This window comes from Hyperoodon ampullatus, assembly GCF_949752795.1.
Source record: "Hyperoodon ampullatus genome assembly, chromosome: 6".
In the NCBI taxonomy this organism is placed as follows: Eukaryota; Metazoa; Chordata; class Mammalia; order Artiodactyla; family Ziphiidae; genus Hyperoodon; species Hyperoodon ampullatus.
This window is the reverse complement of record NC_136919.1, coordinates 77,331,750-77,358,249: the sequence shown is the minus strand read 5'-3', so window position 1 is coordinate 77,358,249 and position 26,500 is coordinate 77,331,750. Positions and strand designations below refer to the sequence as shown.

Genomic DNA, 26,500 nt, shown 5'->3' with positions numbered 1-26,500 from the left:
CAATAATCAGTCTCATGAAACACAAGGATTTAAATGGATGTTGTCACTCCCTGCTTCAAGATGCATGCTGGCCTTAAGGCTCTCTTAGACCTTTCTCTGCTGTTCCAGCTTCTCATTCTGACCCCAAGCCCATCATCATTTCCAATGTTATGTCTAAATTTTTAATTTGTTTCAGGGCACTTGAATATCATAAGCGATTTAAAGGTGGTGTCACTCTGAGTGCATAAAATATTTTTAGCTTCATAAAAATTGTCTCAGAATGCCTTTCATGAAACTCAGTTTGCCTTTTGGATTCTCTTCCTCATCACCCATTCCAGTAAAAAACAGAATGTGGGCATTCCAGTAAGGTGGCAGACTTACTTTCCTTTGAAAAGGGCCCTTTCAGATCACTCTTCCTGAGAGTGAAGAATTTTGACCAATAGCTATTAGGTTTTGGTATCAAAAATAATGGAAATTTATATATTACTGCCATATCATTCAGGGGCGGTAGTAGAAGACAAACAGATGTTAGGATCTCACAGCAGTTGTTTATCTTGAGGATTATAACTGGTGCAGATCAGAGCATCCCTGGCAGAACTCTGAGATTCCACCCCGTAATCTCTGTGGCACAGCATCAGCACAGGGCCACTCCTCAGATGTGCAAGTCTTTCCACCGTCATGTACAGTGGTTAGGATGATGCCTGCAGTTGCTGCCTTCAGACTTTTCCAGAGTAGGCTGTTCACCACGAACTCATGACCACCTGTACAAGCTGTGGGGTGGCTCTGTGGGAGTGGGGCTGCCCTAGTCTCCCGGGTGCACCAAGATTAGCCATTTGGTGTTTGGATAGCTGACTCATCCAGTTTCTCCACGATGAGGTAGTACAGACAACACATTTAGTCACTAATCAAATAGTGACATGCTGCTGAGAGCAAGAGCTTTCCCACCAGGTGAGTACCAAGGATATGAGGGCGCAGCTCTCCCTGTACCCCATCCCCATCCGCACAGCAGTTACATGGTTTGGCGATTGACTCACCATCGTTTGAGCAACATCTGTGTGTATGTACCAAGCCCTACCAAAGCCAAGAGGTTGCACCCTGACATAGGCAGATTATAATCATCTAACATCATAATCATATAAGAGCAAACACAAAGAGAGTGCTTATAATGCACCAGGAACTGTTCTGAGAGCATTGTATATACAGTTGACCCTTGAAGACCACAGGTCCACTTATATGTGGGTTTTTTTCAGTAGTAAATACTACAGTACTGTATGTTCCAAGACTGGTTGAAGCTGTGATTGGTTGAATCCGAGGATGTAGAACTGTAGATACAGAGGAACCGAACTGCGTATACAGAGGGCCAACTGACTGTAAGTTATACGCAGGTTTTTGACCCTGCGGTGGTTTTGGCGCCCCTAACGCACACATTGTTCAAGAGTCAACTGTATTCATTTTATCCTCACAACAGCCCTATGAAGTCGATACTGTTTTTACCCTCATTTTACAGTTGAGGAAACTGAAGCACAGAGAAATGAAGTGGCTTGTTCCAAGTCACACAACTAGTAGGTAGCAGAGCCAGAACTCAGTTTTAGACAGTCTGGCCTCAGTTTCTATTTTTATGAACTATTCTATCTTGAATAAATATTACATCCATTTCTATGTAGGTATAGGCTCTATTAACGTTACACAAATTTAAGGCAAGAAGTATTACTAGAGATAAAGAGGGAGAACAATTCAGAAATCAGTAACAAAAAGATAGCTGGGAAATCTTCAAATATATTAAAATTAAGAAGAACACAGTTCTAAATAATGTTCAAAGAAGAAATCACAGTGGAAATTAGAAAGTGTTTTGAATGAATTGATAATTAAATTGCAACATCAAAATTTGTGGGATACTGCTAAAGCAGAGATCAGAGGAGGCTCATAGTCTTATATAAATATATCAGGAACGAAAAAAGTTTGAAAATCCATACTTTAAGTTTTCATCTGAAGCTAGAAAAAAAATTGGCAAACTAAAGCCAAAGAAAAAAGAAGGAATAAAGGTACAGGCTGAAATCAGTGAAATAGAACACAGGCATACAGTAAAGGAAGTCAACAGAATCAAAAGTTGGTTCTTTGAAAACATCAATTGCAGTGAAGTATAAGAAGCACCTCAATACATGTCCTTCCTACTGCTGCCCCTGGCAGCTACTAAATTCTGATCTAGGAAATCAATTATAGAGTGGGATTTTTTTGTCAGTCCTCCTCCCACAGAAATGCTTTATACCGCTGTCAATATTAGTTTGTTGATTCCCTTTTCAACTGAGTCTCTGCAAATTCTTTTCTAACTGTTCTCCTGTCTCTGTTTGTTCCATGCTAAGCAGATGGCCCAGAAATTAGCCAAAAGCAGGAAGAAGGTGCAGTACAAACAACTTCATCAGCTTGGTGTTATGCCTGTTTTTTTTTTCCCCATTTATTTACGTTTTGCCTTTTTTCTTATTTCGTGTTTTTGTTTTCTGCATCCAGCAAGTTTTTGTTCAGATTTCTTTTTGAACCGCCCCATAAGCCAACGTTTCTCAAAACTCAGTTGCCCAAAGTGGCTGTTTTTCTGTTGCTCATTAGTCATCTCACTCCAGAGGAATGACAGGGAGCAGATTGGGGATGCTGAAGGGATCCTGCAGTAGTGTGCAAGTGCCCACCATTCAGGAGCATTCACGTGGCAGGGACCTGGGTCTGCTCAATTCTAGTCATGTTTGATTTGTGGATTTGTCAGATTGCTGGATGCAAAAAAGAAAACTCGCTAATAACCACACGTGTGCAGAATCAAGCCCTGAGTGAATCAGACTAATGTGCTTTTTTGGTTGTGAAGCTTCTAGGTGCTTATGAGCTACCCATGGGACACTGAGGCATTGGGGCTTGCTCTTACTGGGGTAGCTTCAGGAGTGGGTACTGCTTCTGTGGTGTGTGGTGTGTGGGAACACGAAGACCCTCTTACCACAACTGCCTTGTTTGCACCTGCTGTAAGCATTGTCCCCCAGGAGCAAACTCTGACTTCTCCAAGGTCCTGGGGGTATGCGTCAGTTGCCCTTGTTCCTTCAATCTGTTGGGCTCTGAAACCCTTGCAGACAGTGCCATTCACGACCATTGTTCATGGAGTCAGATATACTAGTTACTGCTTCCATGGCAGAAGAAGCAAGGAGGGGTCCGCATTTCTCCCTGTAACCTGGAGATGCTCACTCCCGTCCCCGTGTCATCCACTGTGTGGTCCCTTCAGCTTTGGCAGTCTAGTTCTGAAGTCTGCATCGCTGTTCTGGTGACTGTGTCTCAATGCCTCTGTGTATGAGCTAACCTTGCTTGCACGCACCTGGGTCAGAGTAACGTACTGAGCTTTCTCTTGGTGCATTTTCCTTCTCAGGCTCCTGAAGGTGAATCTCAGCCAATGACTGAAGTGGATCTCTTCATTTCTACCCAGAGAATCAAAGTATTGAATGCCGACACGCAGGTATTAGCTGGCTCCCACCTTCCTCGGGGGTGAAGCTTAGCATGACAACTAGGAGACTGTGCCCTTGTCTGTAGAGCAGCTGGCCCCAGATGCTGGCTTCCACACAAGCTAGAAGGTTGTGTATGCAGTGCCTGCTGCCGGGCTGGGGGCTGGGGGATGGGAAGGGACTTGGTAGGGAGGATTGGGGCTATTAAAGATCAAAGGAAAAAATAAGTCTTGGATATTGTTTGCTAATAATTCTCATAAGTTTTTTTGTTTTGTTTTGTTTTGTTTTTTTGCGGTACGCGGGCCTCTCACTGTTGTGGCCCCTCCCACTGCGGAGCACAGGCTCTGGACGCGCAGGCTCAGCAGCCATGGCTCACGGGCCCAGCTGCTCCGCAGCATGTGGGATCTTCCCGGACCGGGGCACGAACCCGTGTCCCCTGCATCGGCAGGGGGACTCTCAACCACTGTGCCACCAGGGAAGCCCTCTCATAAGTTTTTATCAGAAGATTCATGAACAAACTAGCCTTTTAAGAAATTTTGTTTAAAATCACACACACGCACATGCACACACACACACACACACACAATACAATCATCCAATCATCACATGCAGATTTTTTATTTTTTAACTTCCCCACCAGAGATTCTACTGGTTGTAAAATGATTGAAATTCCTTTTCACATACTACAGACCACTTCCTGCTGTGGGTTATCACAAGCCAAGGGAATTGCTCCCAGGCCTGGGCGGGCTCATGTAAGTCTGCCAACAGGGTGTTTGCAGCGAGCTCCCACGTGTGGACCGCACTTGGCTGGGCTGTGGGGTGACAGACTGTCTCATGGGTCATTAGATGCCGCACTGGACATACCATCCTCTCCCTGCTGCCTTCCAGGAGACGATGATGGACCACCCTCTGAGGACCATTTCCTACATTGCAGACATCGGGAACATCGTTGTGCTGATGGCCCGCAGGCGGATGCCCCGCTCCAACTCCCAGGAGAACGTGGAAGCCTCCCACCCATCCCAGGATGGAAAAAGGCAGTACAAGATGATCTGCCACGTCTTTGAATCTGAGGACGTAAGGGTGGCCTCCCTTCCATGTGATCTGGGCTGCCCTTGGGTGACCAGGTTCCCTCTAGTTCTCAGAACCTTAATCATATGTGAGACAAATACTTATTGAGCACTTAGTATGTGTCAAGCACTGTTCTAGTGCTAGGGATATAAGGCTGAGTAAAATAGACAAGATACTCATTGTAAAGGTTGTAGAGAGACAGAAAACAAATAGATAAATATACTTAATATAAAGTTAGGTAGTGGAAGGTTTGATAAGGAAAAACTAGGTCAAGGGATAGAGGGGCCAGGGGCTATTTCAGGTAGAGTGATGAACAAAGTCCTTTCTGAGGTGACATTTGAGCAGAGACCTGAGTAGAGTTGAGAGTGAGGAAAGAGCAGGTGCAAAGGCCCTGAGACAGGGGCCTGCTGACAGAGGTTGAGGGAAGGCAAGGAGGCAAGCCACTGGAGAGGACAGAAGGGTGGGAAGAATTCAGCCAGACCCACAGGGGCCCGAACAGGTCTCACCTGGCCACTAGGGCATTTGTGGAGGACAGTTCTTGGATGCGCAGGACTGCCCTTTCCTAACAGGAAAGTTAGCATCCCTGACCCTTCCCACCAGATGGCAAGAGCACCAGCCACCCACTCCTTAGCAAAACCAGCTGCTCTTCCAGTCACAAAGCTAGTGATCCCTAATGCCCATCTCTCCAGGTGATAAAGTCAGCAGAGGAAGTCAGCGTACAACAGAGGTGGGGCCCATTCTTCCATTCAGCCTTCTTACCCAGTTGTCCCTGGAACTGCAAGCGAGAACACCAGGCTTCAAGCTGTGTTAGCATCATACTTCTCCCAAAGCTCGACAGGCCTTGGAAACTCCCTCTGGGCCTTGTTTTTTTTTTTTTTTTTTTTTTTTTCTGGCCAAGCCATGAGGCTTGCGGGATCTTAGTTCCCTCACCAGGGATTGAACCCAGGCCCTCGGCAGTGAAAGCACAGAGTCCTAACCACTGAACCACCAGGGAATTCCCCCCACGATGGTTTTGAACTACAAAGCCTCCCCGGGAGGGCCGTGTTGGTGCCGTTGACTGGTCTAACTTTTCCTCCTACCACAGTGGAGTAAGCTGTATTTCTCATATTGAGCAGGGAACCCTTATATACTTAAAGAAAATTGCCTACAGTAGCCTTGGCTCCTTAAAAGGGACCATTTTTCTCCAGAAGAGTGTTCATCCAGCTGCTTTAAATGGCCTTCCTCTGAGAAGTTAGGAGTCTGAGGCGAGCTGCTTTTCTCCAGGGAAACAGAGCTGACATGGCTGAAGCCACAGACAGGAGGAGACGCTTACACTTTTGTACCATCTTTTACTTGTCTGGTTCTCTAGAAAGCAGCCCCAGGGACACAGTCACTGAGAAGGCAGAGAACTTGAAGCACCTGTCCTGGCCATTCTCCCCGCTTTTCCTTTAAAACTGAGGCCAAACCTGCAAACTGGGAGAAAATGAGTTTAGAAGGTTCTCGGAAAGTTCCAAAGGAGTTACATTTAGAATCTTAAGTTTCATGTGTCCTGCAGGCACGTGAAAAGGTGGAGTTAGCTCTGCTCACCAGACATGAGGGTCCCGGTATGACCCTCTGCCACCTCCCTCTGGCTTGGTGCTCCTAAGGAGGGCTTTCTTTCCCTTGGGGCTCCTTTGGGTCTGTAGGGGGAGATGATGAAGAGGAAGAATGAGGAAGCAAGAGTGGACCTGGGAATCTTACTGCTTTGCTTCCAAAGCCCAGGACAGAAGGGGGAGAGCATGGGCTGCAGAACTGGGAGAACTGGATGTGGATCCCGTCTCCCATTCTACAGAAGCTCAGGCTGTGCAGCTGCTGAGCTTCTGTAGAACAGGCTGCCGTGCGGCTCAGGTGGACACGGCAGAGATATCAGTAGCCTGTGTGTGTTTGCCCGGTGCATGCACGCGTGACGGGAGGACCGCTGGCCGTGTTCTCAGATACACTTTTTTTAGTCCGTCTGTTCACACGAGCCTGTGATGCCCACGGTGATGCCTTGGCAGGAGGCAGCATGGTGGTCCTTGATGTGACTAGTGGCAGGTGACGTCACCAGATTCTCAGAGTGAGAAAAGTTGAGCATTTCTTTCCCCACTGCCAGCCACACAGAAATTTCTGATATCACAGTTAATTAGCTGCTTTCAGCAAAAATTACCAAAGGTAGGGAAAGGAGGAGTGGAGATTAGAGTTGTGTGCGTTTGAAACATTGCCCTAGAGCTTTTTATTGTTTTGCGCGCTTTCTACCCACTATTATTAGACAGAGCAGCAGTCCCAATGGTGGGCAGGAGGTGGGCTCTGGAATCAGGCTGCCAGGATTCTCAGCCCCCATCCCCACCCCAGCTTAAGCTCTCAACCTCTTTTTCCTGATCTGCCCAATGGGAGCAAATAAAACAGATCCGAAGTCTAAGAGCTCTGAGAAACAAGGGATTTTTGTACTCAATTGGTTGATAAACCTGCTTTGAGCTGCCATGAGACACTTTATAGGATTTGTCCCGCTTACCGTGAATCTTACACATTTGTTGCAGGAACATTACTGTGTTTAGGCACTTCTCCAGGCTCTAATGGGGTTTTTACACAATGTATGATAAATGCACCCTGTTACCTTTCTAAAATGTGAACATTTCTGAATTCTGAAACACTGCCTTCAGAGCTTAGGATGAGGGCTTATGGACGAGTCATACTTAACGTCTTAGACTTGCTGTGAGGATTTATGTGACGGTGCTTCTACAGCATTTAACACAGCACAGGCTCAGTTGCTGGTGTCTCTCCCAGGTTGTAATGTTGGTTAATTAATGCAGGGAAAGATTATCAAAGCCCAGTGCAGGAGAAAGAATAGAAGCAGAGTTCTTGTCCTGTGAGCAGTGTGACCTTGAACAGGTTCCCTCACGTCTCTGGCTGCAATCTCCTCACCTGGAAAATGCATAATATTTTGTAATGTCCCATCCATAGATAATATGAATGAAATGAAATTCATAGATAATGTAACCTCCCTTTTTGAAAAATGTTTCACAAAATAACCAAAGTATTGCCATAAATATAACACAAAGGAGAAATAAAAGGAAAGCAAGCTAAAGTAAAATAGGTTGATGGACACACACTCACACACACATGCAGAACCACCAGACTCTACGTCCAGTGTGCAGGCTGATGGGAATGTGATTTATTGGCAACCCACATCCCACGAATAGCATTGATGCTGATGATTTTCCAAAGTCATGAAGCTTACTCGTGGGAAAGTGTTGGACAAAACAAAATACCGTCTTCTCTCAATTTACAGAATAGTTGTATTCTTGGACTGTTCAGTGTGTACTAGAGCGTGCAATTAAAGTCTTGTGTTTTTATATAAATTAGAGTTGAGTCCCAGCCTTTAGACACAGTTGTTATATGTACATGAATGTCCAGTGGGATATTTGAAAATTGTGCAGGATGCAAAACAGCTCATCCTGTGTAGGTCTGTCCTTTGCACGGCAGTAGGTCCAGCATCTCTGACTCCTGTCCATCAAATGCCAGGAGCTCCATCAGGATCATTGTCATAGACTAAATTGTCCCCACTAATTTTGAAAATGACCTCTAGCAGGCACTGCTGCCCCATGGCAACCCACTGGGCTAGCTGCTGCCTAGAGCTCGGTAGTCCTGAGGGACCCAGGTCGCCCAACAGCAGTGCTGCCCTGTTGACCCCGTCTCCCCTTTCCGGCTCCTCTCCAGGCTCAGCTAATTGCACAGTCCATCGGGCAGGCATTCAGCGTGGCATACCAGGAGTTCCTCAGGGCCAACGGGATTAACCCCGAAGATCTCAGCCAGAAGGAATACAGCGACCTGCTCAACACCCAGGACATGTACAACGATGACCTGATCCACTTCTCCAAGTCGGAAAACTGCAAAGATGTAGGTACTTTCCAGAAGCTGTTCTCTGAGCTGGGCCAGCCGGGCCCACCCGTGATAGAAGTGAAGGCAGAGTGGCTGGGTTGAAGAGTGAGTTCAGGCCCATCTCTGTCTCACCTCACATGAGGCCCGATAAAGACTGCAGCCGAGGGCCATGGCCAGTGAGACAGGGCGTTGTCTGCTGCCTGCAATCCAGAGCTGACTTTGGGGTGGGTTCCAGAGGCAGACAGGACCTGAACCCTGCCCTTTACCAAGCCCACACTCTAGGAAAGGGCACAGAAGATTTTAAATGATGGTGCTGGTATAGGCACTGGTCAGAGACAGCTGTACTTGGCAGATTGGAGCTGATCTCGGCTCTCAGGTCTCAGATGATAAGTGCTGTGCTCCCCCAGGGACCGAGCTCTACAGGAGTGTCTGGAGGAAAATGGGGCCATCTGATCTGGTCTGAGGTCTGGGTATTCTTTGGAAAGTGTAGAGGAGTGCAGAGGGCTGAGCCAAAGTAACAGAAGCATGAGGGTCCGAAAGCTCAGGAATTGTCTGGGGAGCCATGAATGAGGTAGCCAGGCTGCAGCAGGGGTTGTGCATAGGAGAGGATGTGAAGAGGCCAGTACAGGCTTTGGGTCAGAACTGGAGGGCTTGAGAGTCCAGCTGTGGTGAGGGGCCTGGACTTTATCCACTAGGTGTGAGAAAGTGATCTTTCTATCCACTAATGAATGTTAAGTGTCCTAGGCTCCCTGGAAGCAGAGCCTGAGATGGGAATTCTTGTTCATGGGATTTGGGGGAAGGGTGCACTCAGGAAAAACTAAGTGTGGGCAGCAGGGTGGTGGGGATGCCAGGGAGGAATGTGGCCTTGCTGGAGATGAGCATCAGTCTGATCCAAAGGGAAGCTCCAGCTCACACATCGCAGGACGGACCTTGTCCCACCTAGAGCCAAAAGAGCTGGCAGGCCTTTGTAGCCTGTACTAATCAATCATTGACACCAAGGTCAGACGGAGGTGTGTTAGTGTGCTTGGGCTGCCGTAACAAAGTTCCCCAGACGGGGGGCTTCAACAACAGAAATGTATTGTGTCACAATTTTGGAGGCTGGAAGCCCGAGATCAAGGTGTCCGCAGGGTTGGTTCCTTCTGAGGGGGAAGATCCATTCCAGGCCTCTCATTTGCTTGTAGATGGTCATCTTCTCCCTGTGTCTTCACTTTGTGCATGTCTCTGTGTCCAAATTTCCCCCTTTTGTAAAGATACCAATCATATTGAACTAGGAGCCACCCTAATTATTTTATTTTAACTTGACTGCCTGTGAAAAGATCCTATCTCCAAACAAGGTAATATATGCCATGGAATATAGAGACGACAGGACGCGTTTCGGTTGGAGTCATCAGGGAAATGTCTGTCATGTTTAGTCAAGACAGCAATAGGGAAAATGCTTTGATTTCTGTCGCTACCCTGGATGGTTGCTGATTCAGGCTTTCTACATGTTTTCCTCCTTTCAGGTCTTCATAGAGAAGCAGAAAGGGGAAATCCTAGGTGTGGTGATTGTGGAGTCTGGCTGGGGATCCATCTTGCCAACCGTGATCATAGCTAACATGATGCATGGAGGCCCAGCGGAGAAATCGGGGAAGCTGAATATTGGGGACCAGATCATGTCCATAAATGGCACCAGCCTGGTGGGCCTGCCTCTGTCGACCTGCCAGAGCATTATTAAGGTAACTGGAGATGGGAAAAATCAACCTCTCTTGTAGACCTGAAGTGATATGAAGTCATCAACATTTGAGCATATTCTAAGTGTCAGGCACTGAGAAGGACACAAATACAAAAGGCATGGACTTGCACTTGGGTTGTTTACCATCAAGTTGCTATTTACCAATTCCTCCCTGAAATTTTTTTTTCAGGGATGGTGTATCTGGCTCACAGAACACCACTCACTAACACCATGCCCTCGCAGGCATCACTAATCAATCACAGCATTCTGTCCCATTAAGCCCCCACTCAGCCTCAACAGAATTTTCCTCAGCTCAGTAATCAAGGCAATCACTTATAGTCAGCTGGGTGTTCTTGAGATGACTTGCCATCCCTGTTACAAATCATGGAAGTGCTTCAGATCCCAGGGCACTTTCCTTCACTGTGATGTGATCCAGGTGAGTGTATCCTCCCCAGAGCCTGCGTAACATGAGCCACACATGCCACGTAAAAGGAAGGAAACTGGTACAGTCTGTATACTCCTAAAACCTGAACATAATTACTTCTTGTTCAGCCTGAATTGATACTGTTGCGTGAGGCTGAGAAGAGCTACTTAAAGGAAAATTGAATATGAGTATTTGAGGGCAAGAAATTAGATTTTCTTAGGATTGAAGTATCCATGTGTAGTCTCTTGAGCGCACTGGAACTTGCTGATTGCGTGGGAAGTAGGAACAAGTATATTTTTCCTTCACTACAGTATCTGTAGACCCTGCCAGCTCTGTACCAAGCAGTGTGGTACAGGCAGACTAGGATCCTATGACTTTCTTTGGTTCCTTGGGGTTTCCTGAAAGACTGTTAACTAGAATATAGCTCTGTATGTGTGTGTGTGTGTGTGTGTGAGAAAGAGAGAGAGAGAATAAATGTGAATTTATAGAATAGTTATTCTAAGCAGAAGAAAATCACAAAAGACAACATCCTTGGCCAAGGGCCCTGGGATGGAGGGGAGGTCAAGGTGAGTGTATAGGCCAGACATGTCTACCTCTTTGCGTTTTTTGTTTGTTTGTTGTTATATAGGAATTCATCTTTTTTTTTCTTTTTCCTGCTTTTTTTATCAGTATTTTTTATTGAAGTATGGTTGATTTATAATGTTGTGTTAATTTCTGCTATACAGCAAAGTGATTCAGTTATACATACATATACATTCTTTTTTAAATATGTTCTTTTCCATTATAGTTTATCATAGGACATTGAATATAGTTCTCTGTACTATACAGTAGGATCTTGTTGTTCATTCATCCCATATATAAAAGCTTACCTCTGCTAACCCCAACCTCCCACTCCATCCCTCCCCCAACCCCCTCCCCCTTGGCAACCACCAGTCTGTTCTCTATGTCTGTGATTCTGTTAATGTTTCATAGATAGGTTCATTTGTGTCACATTTTAGATTCCACATATAAGTGATATCATATTGTATTTGTCTTTCTCTTTCTGACTTACTTCACTTATTATGATAATTTCTAGTTGCATCCATGTTGCTGCAAATGGCATTATTTTGTTCTTTTTTATGGCTGAGTAGTATTCCATTGTGTATATGTACCACATCTTCTTTATCCATTCATCTGTCGGTGGACACTTAGGTTGTTTCTATGTCTTGGCTATAGTAAGTGGTGCTGCTATGATCATAGGGGTGCATGTATATTTTGAATTATAGTTTTGTTGGGATATATGCCCAGGCGTAGGATTGCTGGATCATACGGTAATTCTATATATTTTTAGTTTTCTGAGGAACCTCCATACTGTTTTCCACAGTGGCTATCTGACCAACAGTGTAGGAGGGTTCCCTTTTCTCCACACCCTCTCCAGCATTTGTTGTTTGTAGAGTTTTTAATGATGGCCAACCTGACTGGTATGAGGTGGTACCTCATTGTAGTTTTGATTGCATTTCTCTAATAATTAGCGATGCTGAATATCTCTTCATGTGCCTATTGGCCATCTGTATTTCTTCTTTAGAGAAATGTCTGTTTAGGTCTTCTATTTTTCGATTGGGTTTTTTTGTTTTTGAGCTGTGTGAGCTATTTGTATATTTTGGAAATTAAGCCCTTGTCAGTCATATTGTTTGCAAATATTTTCTCCCATTCTGTAGGTTGTCTTTTCATTTTGTTTTGCCTGTTTATTTTTTTAAGTTTATTTATTTTATTTATATATTTTTGGCTGTGTTGGGTCTTCGCTGCTGTGTGGGGGCTTTCTCTAGTTGTGGCGAGTGGGGGCCACTCCTCGTTGAGGTGTGAGGGCCTCTCATTGCAGTGGCCTCTGTCGCTGCAGAGCACAGGCTCCAGGTGCGCAGGTTTCAATAGTTGTGGCTTGTGGGCTCTAGAGTTCAGGCTCAGTAGCTGTGGCGCTTGGACCGAGTTGCTCCGTGGCTTGTGGGATCCTCCCAGACCAGGGCTCGAACCCCTGTCCCCCGCACTGGCAGGCGGACTCCCAACCACTGTGCCACCAGGGAAGCCCTGCCTGTTTATTTTTAATGAAACAAATCTAAATCCTTATAAGATAATCACACTCAGAAAGAAATAGTCCTTTTTGGGCTCATTTCTTTTTGTTATAAATAAATTCTACCTCTTGCTTAACATGCATTAAAGATAAGATTAAAGGTCCTAGTTTGAACATGTATATTCATTCAAACATGTTTAACTGGGCTTCTGTTAGCCTGAGCTGAACTGTGAAGAAGCCAGAATGAAAAAAATAAATAAAAATAAAAAAAGAAGCCAGAATGACAGTATGCGCATGGAGGATAATTTATAATTGAAAGGGTTCAGTGGGCCCTAATGGCAACATAGAGGTGAAATACTAAGAGCATTTGGAGTGGGGGAGCAGAGAATCTTACCTGATTTTTTTTTTTTTGCGGTACGCAGACCTCTCACTGTTGTGGCCTCTCCCGTTGCGGAGCACAGGCTCCGGACGCGCAGGCTCAGCGGCCATGGCTCACGGGCCCAGCCGCTCCGCGGCATGTGGGATCTTCCCGGACCGGGGCACGAACCCGTGTCCCCTGCATCAGCAGGCGGACTCTCAACCACTGTGCCACCAGGGAAGCCCTACCTGATTTTTAAGGTGGGCCTTGAAGGAGGAGTTAGACTCAGGTGGATAGCAGAAAGGAAAGTGGCCTTTGGGAGTTTCTTCTGGAATTGATGGATGGTGGACTGGCTTTGTGCTGGGAGAGGCAGGTCTGAGCCAGCCTGAGAAGGCTGATCCGATGGTGTGATAATGTGGAGAAGCCAGGGAGGGCCAGGAGTAGGAAGAAAGGACGCACCCACATTTGGCTTCTCACTCACACATGCCAAGCTTCACAGATACCCTCTCATACCAGGGAGCAAGTTACTTATTAAACACCCATGCATGTGTGAGAACTGCCGAGGGGCCATGGGAACCAAAGATGCCTCAGACACAATCCGTGCCCTAAGGAGCTTGGCCTCGATGGGGAGAAGTGAATGAAAGGACTGATAATAACAGTGACTGAGTGCTGTGCGCCTGGACCATTCTGAGAATGTGTGTGTTCACTCGCAGAACCCTACGGCAGCCTTCTGTAGGGTAGGTACTATTGTGCAAGTTAGGAAACAGGCACAGAAAATGACGTAATCATTCGAGGTCACACAGTGTGTCAGTAGTGCAGCCAGGTCACTCGGCCACCCTGATATCATTCCAGCGGTGTCTGTGGTCAGACCCTGGGGCAGTGGTTCTCAACCTGAGGGATCTTGACCCCCCAGGCGTCATTTGGCAATGTCTGAAGACAGTTTGGGTTGTCACGACTAGGGAGAAGGAGATGCTCCTGGCATCCAGTGGGTGGAGGTCAGGGAGGCTGCCAGATATCCTACAATGCACAGGACAGTCCCCACAGCTAAGGATTATCCAGCCCAAATGTCAATAGATTGAGAAAGCCTGCCTGCAGGAGATAGTTCAGGTGTGGGAGAGAAATCTGGAGAAAGGGAGGTCAGTGAGGGAGGAAGGGTGGGGAGTTGATCTACATCTGGAAAGTCTTGGGGAGGAGGAGCCAGAAGAGAGGATAACTTGAGCACAGGTGGGGCTGGGGCCTGGGTGGGAATAAGCAGACCTTCCTGAGGACTGCCAAGGCTGCATGCCTGAGCCCATTTACACACCTGCCCGGCAGTGCCCAGCCCTAGGCACTGGTCACCTCCCTTCCTCTTCATAAAAAACAGCCTGTGAGGGAGGGTGATGGCAAATGCCTGGTTCACAGATGAGTCATCAGCTACTCAGAAGGTGCAGACAGCATGCCCAGAACACCCCAGCTGACGGAGTCCAGATCCCCGTCCACCCCTCCCTGCCTCTGCACAAAGGAGGCAGACACGGTGAGGGAGGCTGTGAGACCCATGGCCTGCCTTCCCCTGGTACCACACGGGGACTGGTCTTCTGTCCAGTGCATCACACATCAAGGTGGAAACAGACTAGCGCAGGGCGCAATTGGCGCACTGTCTGAGCAGTTTCCTAAGGGGAAAAGGTTTGTTTGCACCAGTAGCTGACCTTTTATGTCTATAAATGGAGTCTCTCTGGAATCGGAAAATTAAAAGGCCATGTGGTGATGAAAGAGATGTAACTGATGAAGATGGAGAGGAAGAAAACCAGCACCTCTGTGGCCACCCTCGGCAGAGAAGTACGTAGCAGGCAGGCCCCAGCTAGGACACAGCTGCCCTTTCCCGGCGCTGCAGGATGCGCTGCCTTGTCGAATAGAAAAGGGTGATTGGCCCTGTCCCCTTCTCCCCCCACCCCGAGAATCTTCCTACTGATTTCAGCTAGAATTGCCAGTACCGAAGAAGACATTTAATGGGTTGTCTCCTGGTTTTTAAGTTCTGTAAAAACATATCTTTTTTGCCTGTCCCTGAGCAGATACAGTGCCCCACCCTCACTCCTAGGCCCCCGCAGGGGAGCATTCTGGGCTTCTTCAAGGCTTCCCATTAGTATTGCTTGTTTCAGTGTTACTTCAGTGCTCCTTGCGATGAATTTAACGAGCCGCTCTCATCCTGGAAAATCAGTGCTTAGCAAACTTTGATTGAATCACCCAGGGATCTTGTTAAACTGCAGGCTCTGATTCGGCAGGTCTGGGGTGGGATTCTGCATGTTCAACAAACTCCCCGGTGATGACATCGCCATTAATGGGCTTCGAGTGTCCTGCATCTTGCCACTTTAGTGCATGTTGACCTTCCCTCTCCCCTGGTTATAGGGAATAGAGTACGTTTCTAGAATAGATTACAGGTATTGAATTATTTTCTTTCTTCCCTAGTTCTTATTTTCCTGTCATAGTTCCTGAAGCATAATTATTGGTAGGCAAAGCGTGTTAGCAGACCGCCTGTTCATGCCCTCGCCTCCATGGTCCTGCCCTCCGGATTTGTTTTCTTTTTGAAACTAGAGCACCGCTTCCTTACCTTCCACAGGATCATCACGAGTCTGCTTTCCCGTTGCTATAGAGACCATTCTGGCTTCTCTCCTCTCCCATTCCCTCTACCCTACTCTTCCCTCCCACCATATTTCTTAATTTGCTACACCATTCCACTGTTGTCATGGGGACGAAATGACCATTTATTTAATTGGCACCTCCAATAAAGTGGCAGCTGAGAAATCCGAGTTAATGGGACCCAACTTGAAGTGTTGATGAGGAACAGCAGAGCAAGTGCGTGGTCTGGTTGTTTCAGATTGCCATCTCTCTGGGCTTCGTCTTGCAGCAAATATCCCCAGTCTAGAAATTCTTTCACTGAGGGACAAATCAGCATCTTAAATCAATGTACACAAAAGAACCCACCGGAGCGATGTGGACTTTTTAGGTAACAGAGAAAATAGAGTCATTCTCTTGCTTTTCAGGAGCTCTCCAAGGTTTTCCTGTACCTCACAGACATACCTGAACAACCGCAGTGTTTCGTAGGTGTAAACATTTAAAGCGGGTTGCTCTGTCTGGAGGGTTGTGTTTCTGACAACGTGCTCCTCGTTTTCGTCATCCTTTGCTCTTGTTTCCCACACACTCCTGGTCTTGTAGTTTGTGATGTGGGGAGAGAAAGGGGAATGGACTCTGGCTGCCCTGCCTGTGCCTGCAGCCCTCCCCTGAGCTCCCAGAGGCCTGGCTCCACCAACTCCCAGCGCCTAACACATGGCTTGGCACATTGCAGGTGATTCATACATATCTACTGATTGAATGATAAAGAGGGGGCTCTCAAGGGAAAAAGAAATATATGCACGAATGGTATCTGAGCAACACCCCCAAAAGAGAAGCCGATTTGTAATGTTAGAAATAGCTTTTTCCGGGCATGATGGTTGAGATGTGGTGTTGTCAGCAGACATGCTTAGGAAAGAATAAAAATGCATAACAAGGGCTGAAATTGTAGCAATTAGAAGTGGAAGAGCTCTTAGGAGGTTTCAGCATTTGTTTTGAAGATGTGGAGACTGAGGTAGAAGGTGGAATAGAGGGTCTAAGACCCCCCGGGCTGTGGTGGAGGAAACACAGCTGCAGCCCAGGTTTCCTGACACAGAAGACGCCTCTTCACCCAGCCCCGCTGGTCCCACTGTTAGGGGAAGAATTCCAGCACATCCCCGTGGGCATGGGTGACAGGACCTGCTGCTGTGCGGGAGGCCCCGATCTCCGCAGACCTCCTTTACCCCGGGAGAATCGCCCTCGGCACATTCTGTTGCTCTTGTTTGGAAACATTTCTTGAACCGGAGAAGTTTCCTAGAGCTGTTCCAGAAACCACGGAGAGATGCTGGTAGCAGCTGCCTGCGAGTGCACACACGTCACCACAAGCCAAATCACAGCCGTTGGGAGGCTCCAGTCCTGCAGAAAACAGCAACTCCAGAGACTGAGGGAACAGCTGGGGGTGGGGAATTAAACTGACCTCCTCAAAACTCACACGTTGAGAGGACAAGCTGGAATCACCCGAATGAAGTGGGGCAGCCTGGGAGCCGGAGCCCTGAAGTCTCGCCAGGTAGGCGAGTAAACTAAAAACACGGCCCTGCGCAAGGCTGGGCGAAAAGGTTGTGGGCACAGCTTCATCCTTCTGTCACTCTCCCTGGCTTCTCTGTCCAGCAGGCTTTACTCATGAATAACACACACCCTTCCATTGTCTATATGGGGAATCACGGCGTAGGAGAAAATGCTCTGGGTTTGAATACAAATAGACCTGGGAGAGAATCTTGCTGTGGGTGAACTTGGGTGAGTGGTGAAGCTGCAGTTTCCTCCTCTATAAAATGGGCATAATTAGAGCTGCCAGTTTGTCAAGGAGATTAAAGGAGACAGCTCCTGTGACTCCAGGTCGGTGCCTGGCAAGAGTCAGCGTGCAGTGACAGGTGGTTTGGCTAGTTTCGTCATCAGGGTGGTTTTTGATGGACAGTGACCTTAGGGGTGCTCACACACATGGGGGTGGCTGACTGGGCACCAGGCCAACTGGCTCTCTGTCACCCTCCCCCTGGCATGGCTAGTCCATGCTCTCACGGAGCACACTGGCCACAGGTATGAGTAGTAAACTGACATCTTTGACTCTGATCATCCCTGAGTGCATGTGAGTTCATTGTTCTGCGGCAGTGGTCTGTATCAGTTCTCAAAAATTGAGTGTATTGCCAGGAAGTGTGTATCAAGTCACCGGGAAGACTCATTAACACACAGAATGTTGAGTCCCACCCCTGGAGTTTCGGATTCTGTAGGTCTGGGTGGACCCTAGACTCTTGCATTTTTTTTTATTGAAGTATAGTTGATTTGCAATATTGTGTTAGTTTTAGGTGTACAGCACAGTGATTCGTTTATCCATATGTGTGTGTGTGTGTGTGTGTGTGTGTGTGTGTGTGTGTGTATATATATATATATATATATATATATACACATTCCTTTTCAGATTCTTTTCCCTTATAGGCTATTACAAAATATTGGGTATAGTACCCTGTGCTATACAGTAGGTCCTTGTTGGTTATCTATGTTATGTATACAGTAGTGCATATATGTTAATCCCAGCCCCCTAATTTATCCCTCCCCCCACCCTGCATTTATAACAAAAATGTCCTGGTGCTGCTGGTGTGGGGTGTCCCACTTTGAGGACCTGTTGGCCGAGCATAGGGGCCAAAAAAGCCCCTATCCATCCCTCAGTTTAGAGTGTATCTTCATTACTTAGAAGCAAAAGGTGTGTGGGTCCCTCCTGCCACTCAGAGGGGCAGGTTACACTCTTGCCACAAATTCTGTTGGCACCAAAGTCATCTAACACCACTTTCACCTCTCTGCTTGGCAAGGTGCTTGTGAGGAAGGCAGAGGCTCCATTATCCCCGTCCCGACCCCACTGAGCCTCAGACAAGGCAGGTTTAATGTCCGTGTCTGCGTCCTCATCCGTAAAATGTGAAGCAGAAGTCCTGACCTCCCACAGAGTTTGCAGACTGGTCGGAGGGTGACAGTTGACAGCAGCGTTGTGGAATTTACAGATTTCTATTTATAGAATAAGAGGCGATCACCCTTCTGGCTGAAATGGATTTGTCATTGTCCTCCCAGGCCTCTCTTTCCACTTCGCCGATAGAGGGCACACACTGGACCCATCTGTGAATTGATGGGGGGCGGGTGTCTCCAGGGGATACGGCAGACTTGGTGGAATAGAGCCTACCTTTGCCTGTCCCTCCTCTGCTGGCGGAGAGGCTGTCCACTCACCCCACAGTACCGTCTTTTAGGAAGAGCTTCTCCCCTCAGCTCCGGCCCTTTGGAGGAGTGGACCTTGGCAGGCCTGGCGCTGTTTCCCAATCAGCTGGCCTCGCGAGCTGGGAGCGCAGTGAGACAGGCATCAGACGGGAGTGCTGAGTCCTCCCCGTCTCAGCTCTCAGAGCAGGGCCTCCAGCCACAAGCAGTGTGGTCTCTCTACCCTGGCCCTTTCCCTGTGTGCCATGATGGAAGCGGGTTGGAAAGCACCTGCTGTTGGCCATTTGGTCTGGACCATCTGGCAAGTGGGAGTTGCCTGAGGCAGAGCACGCAGGCTGGGGAGATGTCAGTGGGCGGGGAGAGTTCATTTCAGGACTGAATTACTTTTGTCTGGCACCTTCCTCTTGGGTGAGGCTCACAAGTCGGTGGCAGGACCGGCAGGAGAAGAACCTTCCCACCGCCTGAATGAGGGAAAGCATAGCTTTGTGATGATTTTCTAGGGGTTCTCCTGTGCAGACCCGGGCTCTGGTCCCTGCTGAGCATGTGTTCAAGGGGCAGGAAGACAGGCCTGAGCTCAGCTTAGATCAGAGTGGGGTGGAGGAAGCACTCTAAATAGGCTCAGAAACCAGATGGAGTCCCTCTTAATCTTTAAAAACCAATTTTGTCTCTATACGCCATTCCAATTGAGAGGGAGGGACGAGTTACCAGGGAGCATGAAATCGGAGATGACCATTAAGCCCTATTTCCTCCTACTTCCCTCTCCACCAGCACCGGTCCTACCACCCTATTCATTCTCCCAAGGAGGCCTTCGCTGACTGCAGTCCTGCCTCTGTGCCCTGCTTCTCCCCAGATGCTCGTGGGAATGTTGATAAACTGTAGAATCCCTAACAGGCAGAGAGAATGGGGAAGCAGGACCACCAGGGGCGACAGACAGCAAGCCCTGATGAATTGGGCTGTTGTGTGAATTAGTTGTCCTTTGTTAGAAAAGGAAGAATTGCTACGAGTATGCCTTTCAGAGAAAAAGTTCCTTTCGTGCTTGTCCCCCACCTGACCAGGAGAGAGATTGTGCATCCTTCATCTTTCAAGCCAAAATGCACATGTGGCAGTTTTCCTCTTAGCTGCACAGACGATCGCTTTTTCCAGATGACTTGAATGCAGCCCGTTTCCCAAAATGAAGACGTTGCCCACAGAAACTGGTCTCTGCGTGGGCTGAAAGGGCTCCATGTAAACCTAATGGTTTTCTCCCCTAGGTTGACAGAATCTAGCTTGGACTGTCCGACGCAGGCGCTATCAGGCTGGACGCGGGGCACTGTGGAGTCAACGAAGAAACCGAGGCTCAGTGCAGCATCTTTTGCCTTTGGTGCTGTCTGCATTTATCTCTTGTTGGCATCAATGGTCATCGAATCCCCTGTGCTTTATTCACATTTCAGGGCTTGAAGAATCAGGCCCGGGTCAAGCTGAATATCGTGAGGTGTCCCCCAGTGACCACCGTGTTGATCAGGAGACCAGACCTTCGCTACCAGCTGGGGTTCAGTGTCCAGAACGGAATCGTAAGTACAACCCCACACCTTTTCCAAAAGTCTGACACACGAAACCGTGGCCCAGGGTTTGGGTTTTGGGGCTGTTCTTGAAAGCTGGTCATTTTCCAGAAAGAATCCAGCAAGGAAGGGACGAATGGGTGAAGGCAGACTCACTTCCTCCATGGGCAGAGAATTCTGTGCCTTCTGTGGGGGAAGAGAGGGACCCTCCCAGATCCATGTGCCCCAGAGCCCAGCGACTCTGTGATGCGCAGGGTGACCCTCCCAGCTGCCAGCTTGAGATAGTTTGAGGTATCCACCTTCCCAACCCCCCCCCCCCAACCAGCAGCTTCCCAGGGCAGGGGGTGAAGAGCCCTGGGGGCTGGGCTTCCAAACCCTTGGTGATACCAGCGCAGCCCAGGCTGAGAACCCAGCCCTGTGGGTTATGCCTGAATGATCTCTGCCTTGCCTTTTTAACCTGAATTTGGCACTTGGGAGATAAAGAGTACTTTCATCACCTGGATGTCTGCCTTCAAATACTTCCTTTTTTTCCCCCTTTATTGTGATAAAACATACACAACATTAAGTTTGCCATTTAAACCATTTTTAAGCATACAGTTCAGTGCCTTTAAGTACATTCAAAAAGTGGTTGTGTCCATCAGTGCTATTTCCAGAACTTTTTCTTCATCCCAAGCAGCAACTCCATACTCAATACTACTCCCTTTTTGTCCTGGTTTGCTTTGTTATGGACTCATAGTAGTTCTGGGCTTTGGTGACAAACCTGTAACCTTCTTGATATTATAGATTTTGGATGTGCCCTCCCTCTCTCTGCATTCATCTTTGCAGATAGAAAAACCCTATTCTTTTTCCTCCCTTTTTTTATATAAATTTATTTTATTTATTTTTGGCTGTATTGGGTCTTCATTGCCGCGCACGGGTTTTCTCTAGCTGCGGCGAGCGGGGGCTACTCTTCGCTGTGGTGTGTGGGCTTCTCATTGCGGTGGCTTCTCGTTGTGGAGCATGGGTTCTAGGTGTGCGGCCTTCAGTAGTTGTGGTTCGCGGGCTCTAGAGTGCAGGCTCAGCAGTTGTGGCGCAGGGGCTTAGTTGCTCTGCGGCATGTGGGATCTTCCCCGACCAGGGATCGAACCTGTGTCCCCTGCATTGGCAGGCGGATTCTAAACCACTGCCCCACCAGGGTAGTCCCCTGCATAGGCTTTTAAAGAAAGGTGCACAGTCAGGAGTAAAAAGCCAGCTCTGTAAATTCAAACCATGTTCTTTTGGGAAATTCTGATTGCTTTGTGTGTGAGGTAGGGGTGTCTATAGCCTGCAGCCCTGAGCCCAGAGCCCTCCCCAAGCCTGCAGCCTCTGCCCACTGCAGTGCCTGGCTGCACTGAGACGAAAACCAGCCACATTACCATTTCTGCCAGAAGGGAGTTTGAACAAGAACCACTGAGTTGGGACAGCCAAAGGGAGCTTCTGCCTTCTAGCTGGCCACACTTTGGAACATGAAGTGGGGTTCTAGCCCCATTTTAACTCAGGTAACTGTGACCCTAAAAAGTGGGCTGCTAGCATTACACAGTTCAGTGTTTGAGTCCCAGATAATACTAAACTGTGTTACACAGGCTGACAGTTTGAAAACATTGGCAGCTCTGTGACAGGCCCAAACAGCTCTTTTTACCAAGACCGAGCTGGGATGAAAAATACTCAGAATTCACTGTGCCGCGAAATCCAGTGACGTGCTGCATCCCCTACGCAGAGTGCGAGAAAAAGGGGGCCACCTGGGCATCCAGAGTCCTATCTCTTATAAAAAGAAACAAAGAGATGTAAATGTCCACAGCCTGACCATGGCAGCTCCTCAGAGATGAGAGTGCTGGGGATGGAGGGTTCTAGAAAAGACAGTCTTCCACCCCCACCCAGTTCCCTAGCAGGCGATGCAGGCCAGGGTGGGTAACTTGGCTTTTGACTCTGATAGATCTGCAGCCTCATGCGAGGGGGAATAGCAGAGAGAGGAGGTGTCCGCGTGGGACATCGCATCATTGAAATCAACGGGCAGAGTGTGGTCGCCACCCCACACGAGAAGATCGTGCACATCCTCTCCAACGCTGTTGGGGAGGTAAGGGAGAGTCGGGGGCTGGGGGTCCCCTGGTGCGCTCGCCCCCTCCACGAAGCCCTCCTGAGTGTCCTTCCCTGTCCTCAGCACACCTCCATACTGAACAGTCTGTCTCGGACCAGAATTTAAGCCTGGTAACAAGTGGTCATCTTAGAGCTGCTCCTCAGAATCCCGTCATGTCACCCTCAACCTTCTCCTCTGGCATCACTTCTCCACCTCCTCTCTTTAGTTCTCCAGTCGGCATCTTCTCGCCATAGCTGCCCCAGTTCTCTCCATTTTTTCCAGCTAATTCCGCCAAATGTGCCTGGAAGATTTTAAGTCAGATTCAAATCTAATCAACAGCTCCCCAGAGACAGTTCCCTGGTATGGCCGGGCAGGGGTCAGAACAGCTGTTCTGGGGCTGATTTCCTGCCGGGGGAGGGAGGGAGGCAGGAGCAGCCGAAACCCCACAGTAGTCCTTCTGTTTTAAGGGTTTTCTCCTTTAAAAAAAAAAAAAAAAAAAAAAAAAGGCCTGGTGAGAGCAAGAGCTTTTGGGAAATAAACCACCTTACCTGGTTTTCATTGTTCACTCTCTGTCACTCCTAACTTTTTAGAAGCCCATGGATTCCGTACTTCCTGGAGGCCACCTGCGTCAGGCCCCTGTTAGGAATGGTGGGGGGACGAGGGGTGTACCTTCAAAGGAGTCCCATGGCAAGAGGTGCCGCCTCTCCCGCTAGCCCTGGGGCAGTGCCCACACAGCTCCCGGAGCCTCAGCCCCCCCGCTAAAGTGCGTTTCTGCCCTCAGATTCACATGAAGACGATGCCGGCTGCCATGTACAGACTGCTGACGGCCCAGGAACAGCCCGTCTACATCTGAGGCCACGCCCCCCCCGGGCAGCATGCATGGAGGACTCTCCTCACTTGTGGTTGTGTTTCTCGTGCTACATCTGTGTGCCCACTGAGATATTCCCCTCTCATACCCAGCACTCAGTTTGACACAGAAGGAAAAGAATCCACAGAGACCTTCTTCTCTGTTCTCTGTCTCTCTCTAGTTTGCTTTTTTTTTTTTTTTTTTTAACACCAGGGAAGTTTTGTATGCACTCCCTTGAGGCTGGAGAGCAGCCAGTATCCACCCAGAATCTGCCCAGGACCATCCTGAAGGACCCTTGGGGGTCCTGAAGAGGGTTGTCACCGCTCAGGAAGGATCTTCCCTTCCCAAGAGGTGCAGACCTCTTAGAAGGAACTCCTAGGGGTGGTGAAGAAGCCGATTCAGCAGTGCCTACGATCCAACCGCTGATCTCTGCTCTCCTCCAGTCAATTTATGGGAATATGGTAGTAACAGAGAGGACCAGCCTGTGTCTTTACGGAAATGCCTGCCCACCATGTACGTGGGGCATCATACGTTATTTCTGCCCAGAATTTCTGAGCCAACCTTATGCCTCTTCTATAGTTTTAGTTTCAACATAATTGTGTTTTCTAATGCGAACCTTTTCACCCAGGATAGAAGGGGAACTGCCGTGGACAAGAATACCTTCGTGTTGCAGAGAACTGGGCGATTCCCAGGGCATCCGTGGCTTCCCAAGGTTACCAACCATTAGCTAAACACAGGCAGGTGCTTCCTGCCTCCTTCTACATCACACGTACACACACAGTCTCACTTGCCTATATTTCAGCCTTCCCTTCTCCCTGCCGCCAGCGAGGCACCCAGAGCCCCTGGAAAACCCACGTCACCTCCCTGTGAGGCCCCCTCCCCCAGCAGGTGAGGCCTGCAGGGACTGGTGAGCCCTGTCTGAAGAGAACCGCCCCTCTGAGGCTGAGGCCCGGCCCTGCCAGCACCGCCTTGGCTGGAAGTGTTCTGGTGGACTCCCCTCGCGCCTCCACCCGGACACACACATCCCACACTGGGAGTCTGGGGGCGGTGGACTGTTCCCCTTGAAGATGAGGCCCGGTGGAATCATGTTATGCTTCCTGGCCCAAGGTGGGACCAGCCTTGTTCTCCACTCAGGACCATGAGGCAGGACGTGACCTTTGAGAGCCCAGAACAGTATATAAACCACAAAACTAAGGGGACAATCATGACCTCAAGCAATGCCTAAGAAGCCCCAAATGTGTTCCAGAAACATCTTGCTGCCTCGTGGGCCTGAAAAAGCTTTTATTTGGTGTGGAACGTTACGTGTTTTATCAGGTGCCTCATGTCCATGGGTTTTGTCTCAGTTTGGTGCAGATGTTTTAGTAATATCATGATTCTGAGCCAGTTTTCACTTACTCTTGGTCCAAAGAGCATTTTGTTTTCATGTGGGTGGGGTGTGGCTTGGTTTGGTTTTTGTTTTGTTTTGCTCGTGACCTCTGCAAAGACAGGAAGAGAAACTTAATATATTTTGTGATATTAATATAGTCCCTGTTCTCAACATCTGCGTTATTTATGTTGTGTCCATGGAAATAGGAACCCGGTGAGCACGTGTTGGATAGTATGGATTTACACGTCGAATGGAGGGATTTCAGGGAGGGAGAAAGTGAATATGAAAAGATTGGGAACAAGATACTTGCACCGGAGAGCTGTGTGGTCAGTGCCCCTAGGATCTCTGTGCTGTCTTGAGTTTTCTGCTTAGAGTCAGGAAAGCTGGTGGTTTCAGCAGCGTCAGTGGCTGGACTCCCAGTGTGACCGTGAGACAGGCCCTGCTGAAGAGTGGCTGTGCTGCCCGCATGTCCCCTTTAGGAAGGGGCTGCCCCTTCTCCAAGGGTCCAGGCTGGGCAGTCTGGGACCCCTGGATGACTTTTGAGGACACTGAGCTGAATGCTGCTGGGAGCCCAGCCCCAAGGCTGACCCACTGCAAACGTGAGAGGCCGGGAACCTCAGCTCCACTTACCAAACCGTAGTGTCTGACGACATATAATTAAATACTAAAGAGTCCTAAGTTCATCTTTCCTTTGCCAGAAGGAGCGGGTAAAACAGGAATGAAGCATTCTGGGTGGTATTTTCAGGCATGAGGAGCCTTGGGAAGTCACTGGAGAGAGGCTCATGCCATCAGTTCCCAGGGTGACCGCTTGAGCCACCTGCCCGAGGGCCTGTTCCGAGCCCCCGCAATCGGCCAGGGAACGGGAACCCCACCAGCATGTCCCTGGGCAGCCTCCCATATAATTACATAAGGCTCTTCACCCAGAGGAGAGGGAGACAGAATATACTTTCTATTGCTACTGCACAAAAATCTTGGGAAGTTTGGCAGGTGCTGAAAAGGCCAGTGAGGTGAACTCTCCTAGAAGGCTAACATTTCAGCATAAGATTACCCACCACGTACCTTTGTGTTTGTAAAAGTGGCTCCTCACGCCCAGATAGCGAATGTTTCTGGAGCTTGGTCCAGGTTCAGCGGGCTGTAGTGTATTCTTTTCCCTGCTCCCACTGGATGGAGGGAATCAGCCCACCTTCGGAAGTTAACCAAGGAGCCAGAATCTTAATAGTAACTCTGTTTTTGAAAGTCCCACGGGAGGTGGTGGTCTGTTTCCCTTCTGACATCCCAGTATATATAGTTACATATGTAAATATCTGAAACCCCATGTAATGGGGAAGACTATGTACAGAGAAGCCTTCCCAAACATGGCCCCGGGCGGGCAGAAAGCCACTCTTGCAGCTTGGCTAGGACATGCTGGTGACTCAGCTTTGGGGACAGATTCCTAGATCCGTCGACCCCTCCAGGTCCAGCCAGGATGCACCAGAACCCACCCTGCCTCTGCCTTCTCAAATGTGAGCATTTCAGGGAGCCACCATCAGCCTTGGGTTCACGAGAGGACGAAGCCCCCAGAGACCAATGCCTGGAGCCTACTCCCCTCACTGGAGCAGCTCCTCCAGGCCTGGAGCCCATCACGGGGCACTGGACTCCGAGTCCCTGCAGTCAGGTCTGCTTTCTGAACATTGCCCATCAGCACCGGCCTCAGAGAGTCCCAGAGTAACCTACTACCTCCCCATCACTCCCACCACCCCTTTTCACACCCGTCACCCCGTCTGCACGCAGATGAGACCCACCCACAAGCCCTTCTTGGGTCCCTCAGCCCAGCGGTGAGGCTGTTAACAATGTTTACAACCAAGGACACCTCCTCTTAGGTGTGTTTACTCTCCCACTTACAAGGCCACTTGCTGGTTTGAGTTTCATGTCTGTCTGCT

At 48.7% G+C, this 26,500-nt stretch overlaps 1 protein-coding gene across 1 annotated transcript in view; it reads left to right on the top strand.

Moving 5' to 3' along the window:
• Positions 1–23,221, top strand: part of APBA1 (amyloid beta precursor protein binding family A member 1) — a gene marked incomplete at both ends in the record, with an annotated part of 76,756 nt that extends 53,535 nt beyond the window's left edge. The window contains 8 exons of the mRNA XM_079706301.1: positions 2,343–2,375; positions 3,374–3,460; positions 4,335–4,520; positions 8,229–8,408; positions 9,893–10,105; positions 20,169–20,288; positions 22,228–22,368; positions 23,150–23,221. Of these exons, the coding sequence (XP_079562427.1) occupies positions 2,343–2,375; positions 3,374–3,460; positions 4,335–4,520; positions 8,229–8,408; positions 9,893–10,105; positions 20,169–20,288; positions 22,228–22,368; positions 23,150–23,221 (1,032 nt within the window). The remainder of the gene's footprint in view (positions 1–2,342; positions 2,376–3,373; positions 3,461–4,334; positions 4,521–8,228; positions 8,409–9,892; positions 10,106–20,168; positions 20,289–22,227; positions 22,369–23,149) is intronic.
• Between the last annotated feature and the right edge of the window lie 3,279 nt (positions 23,222–26,500).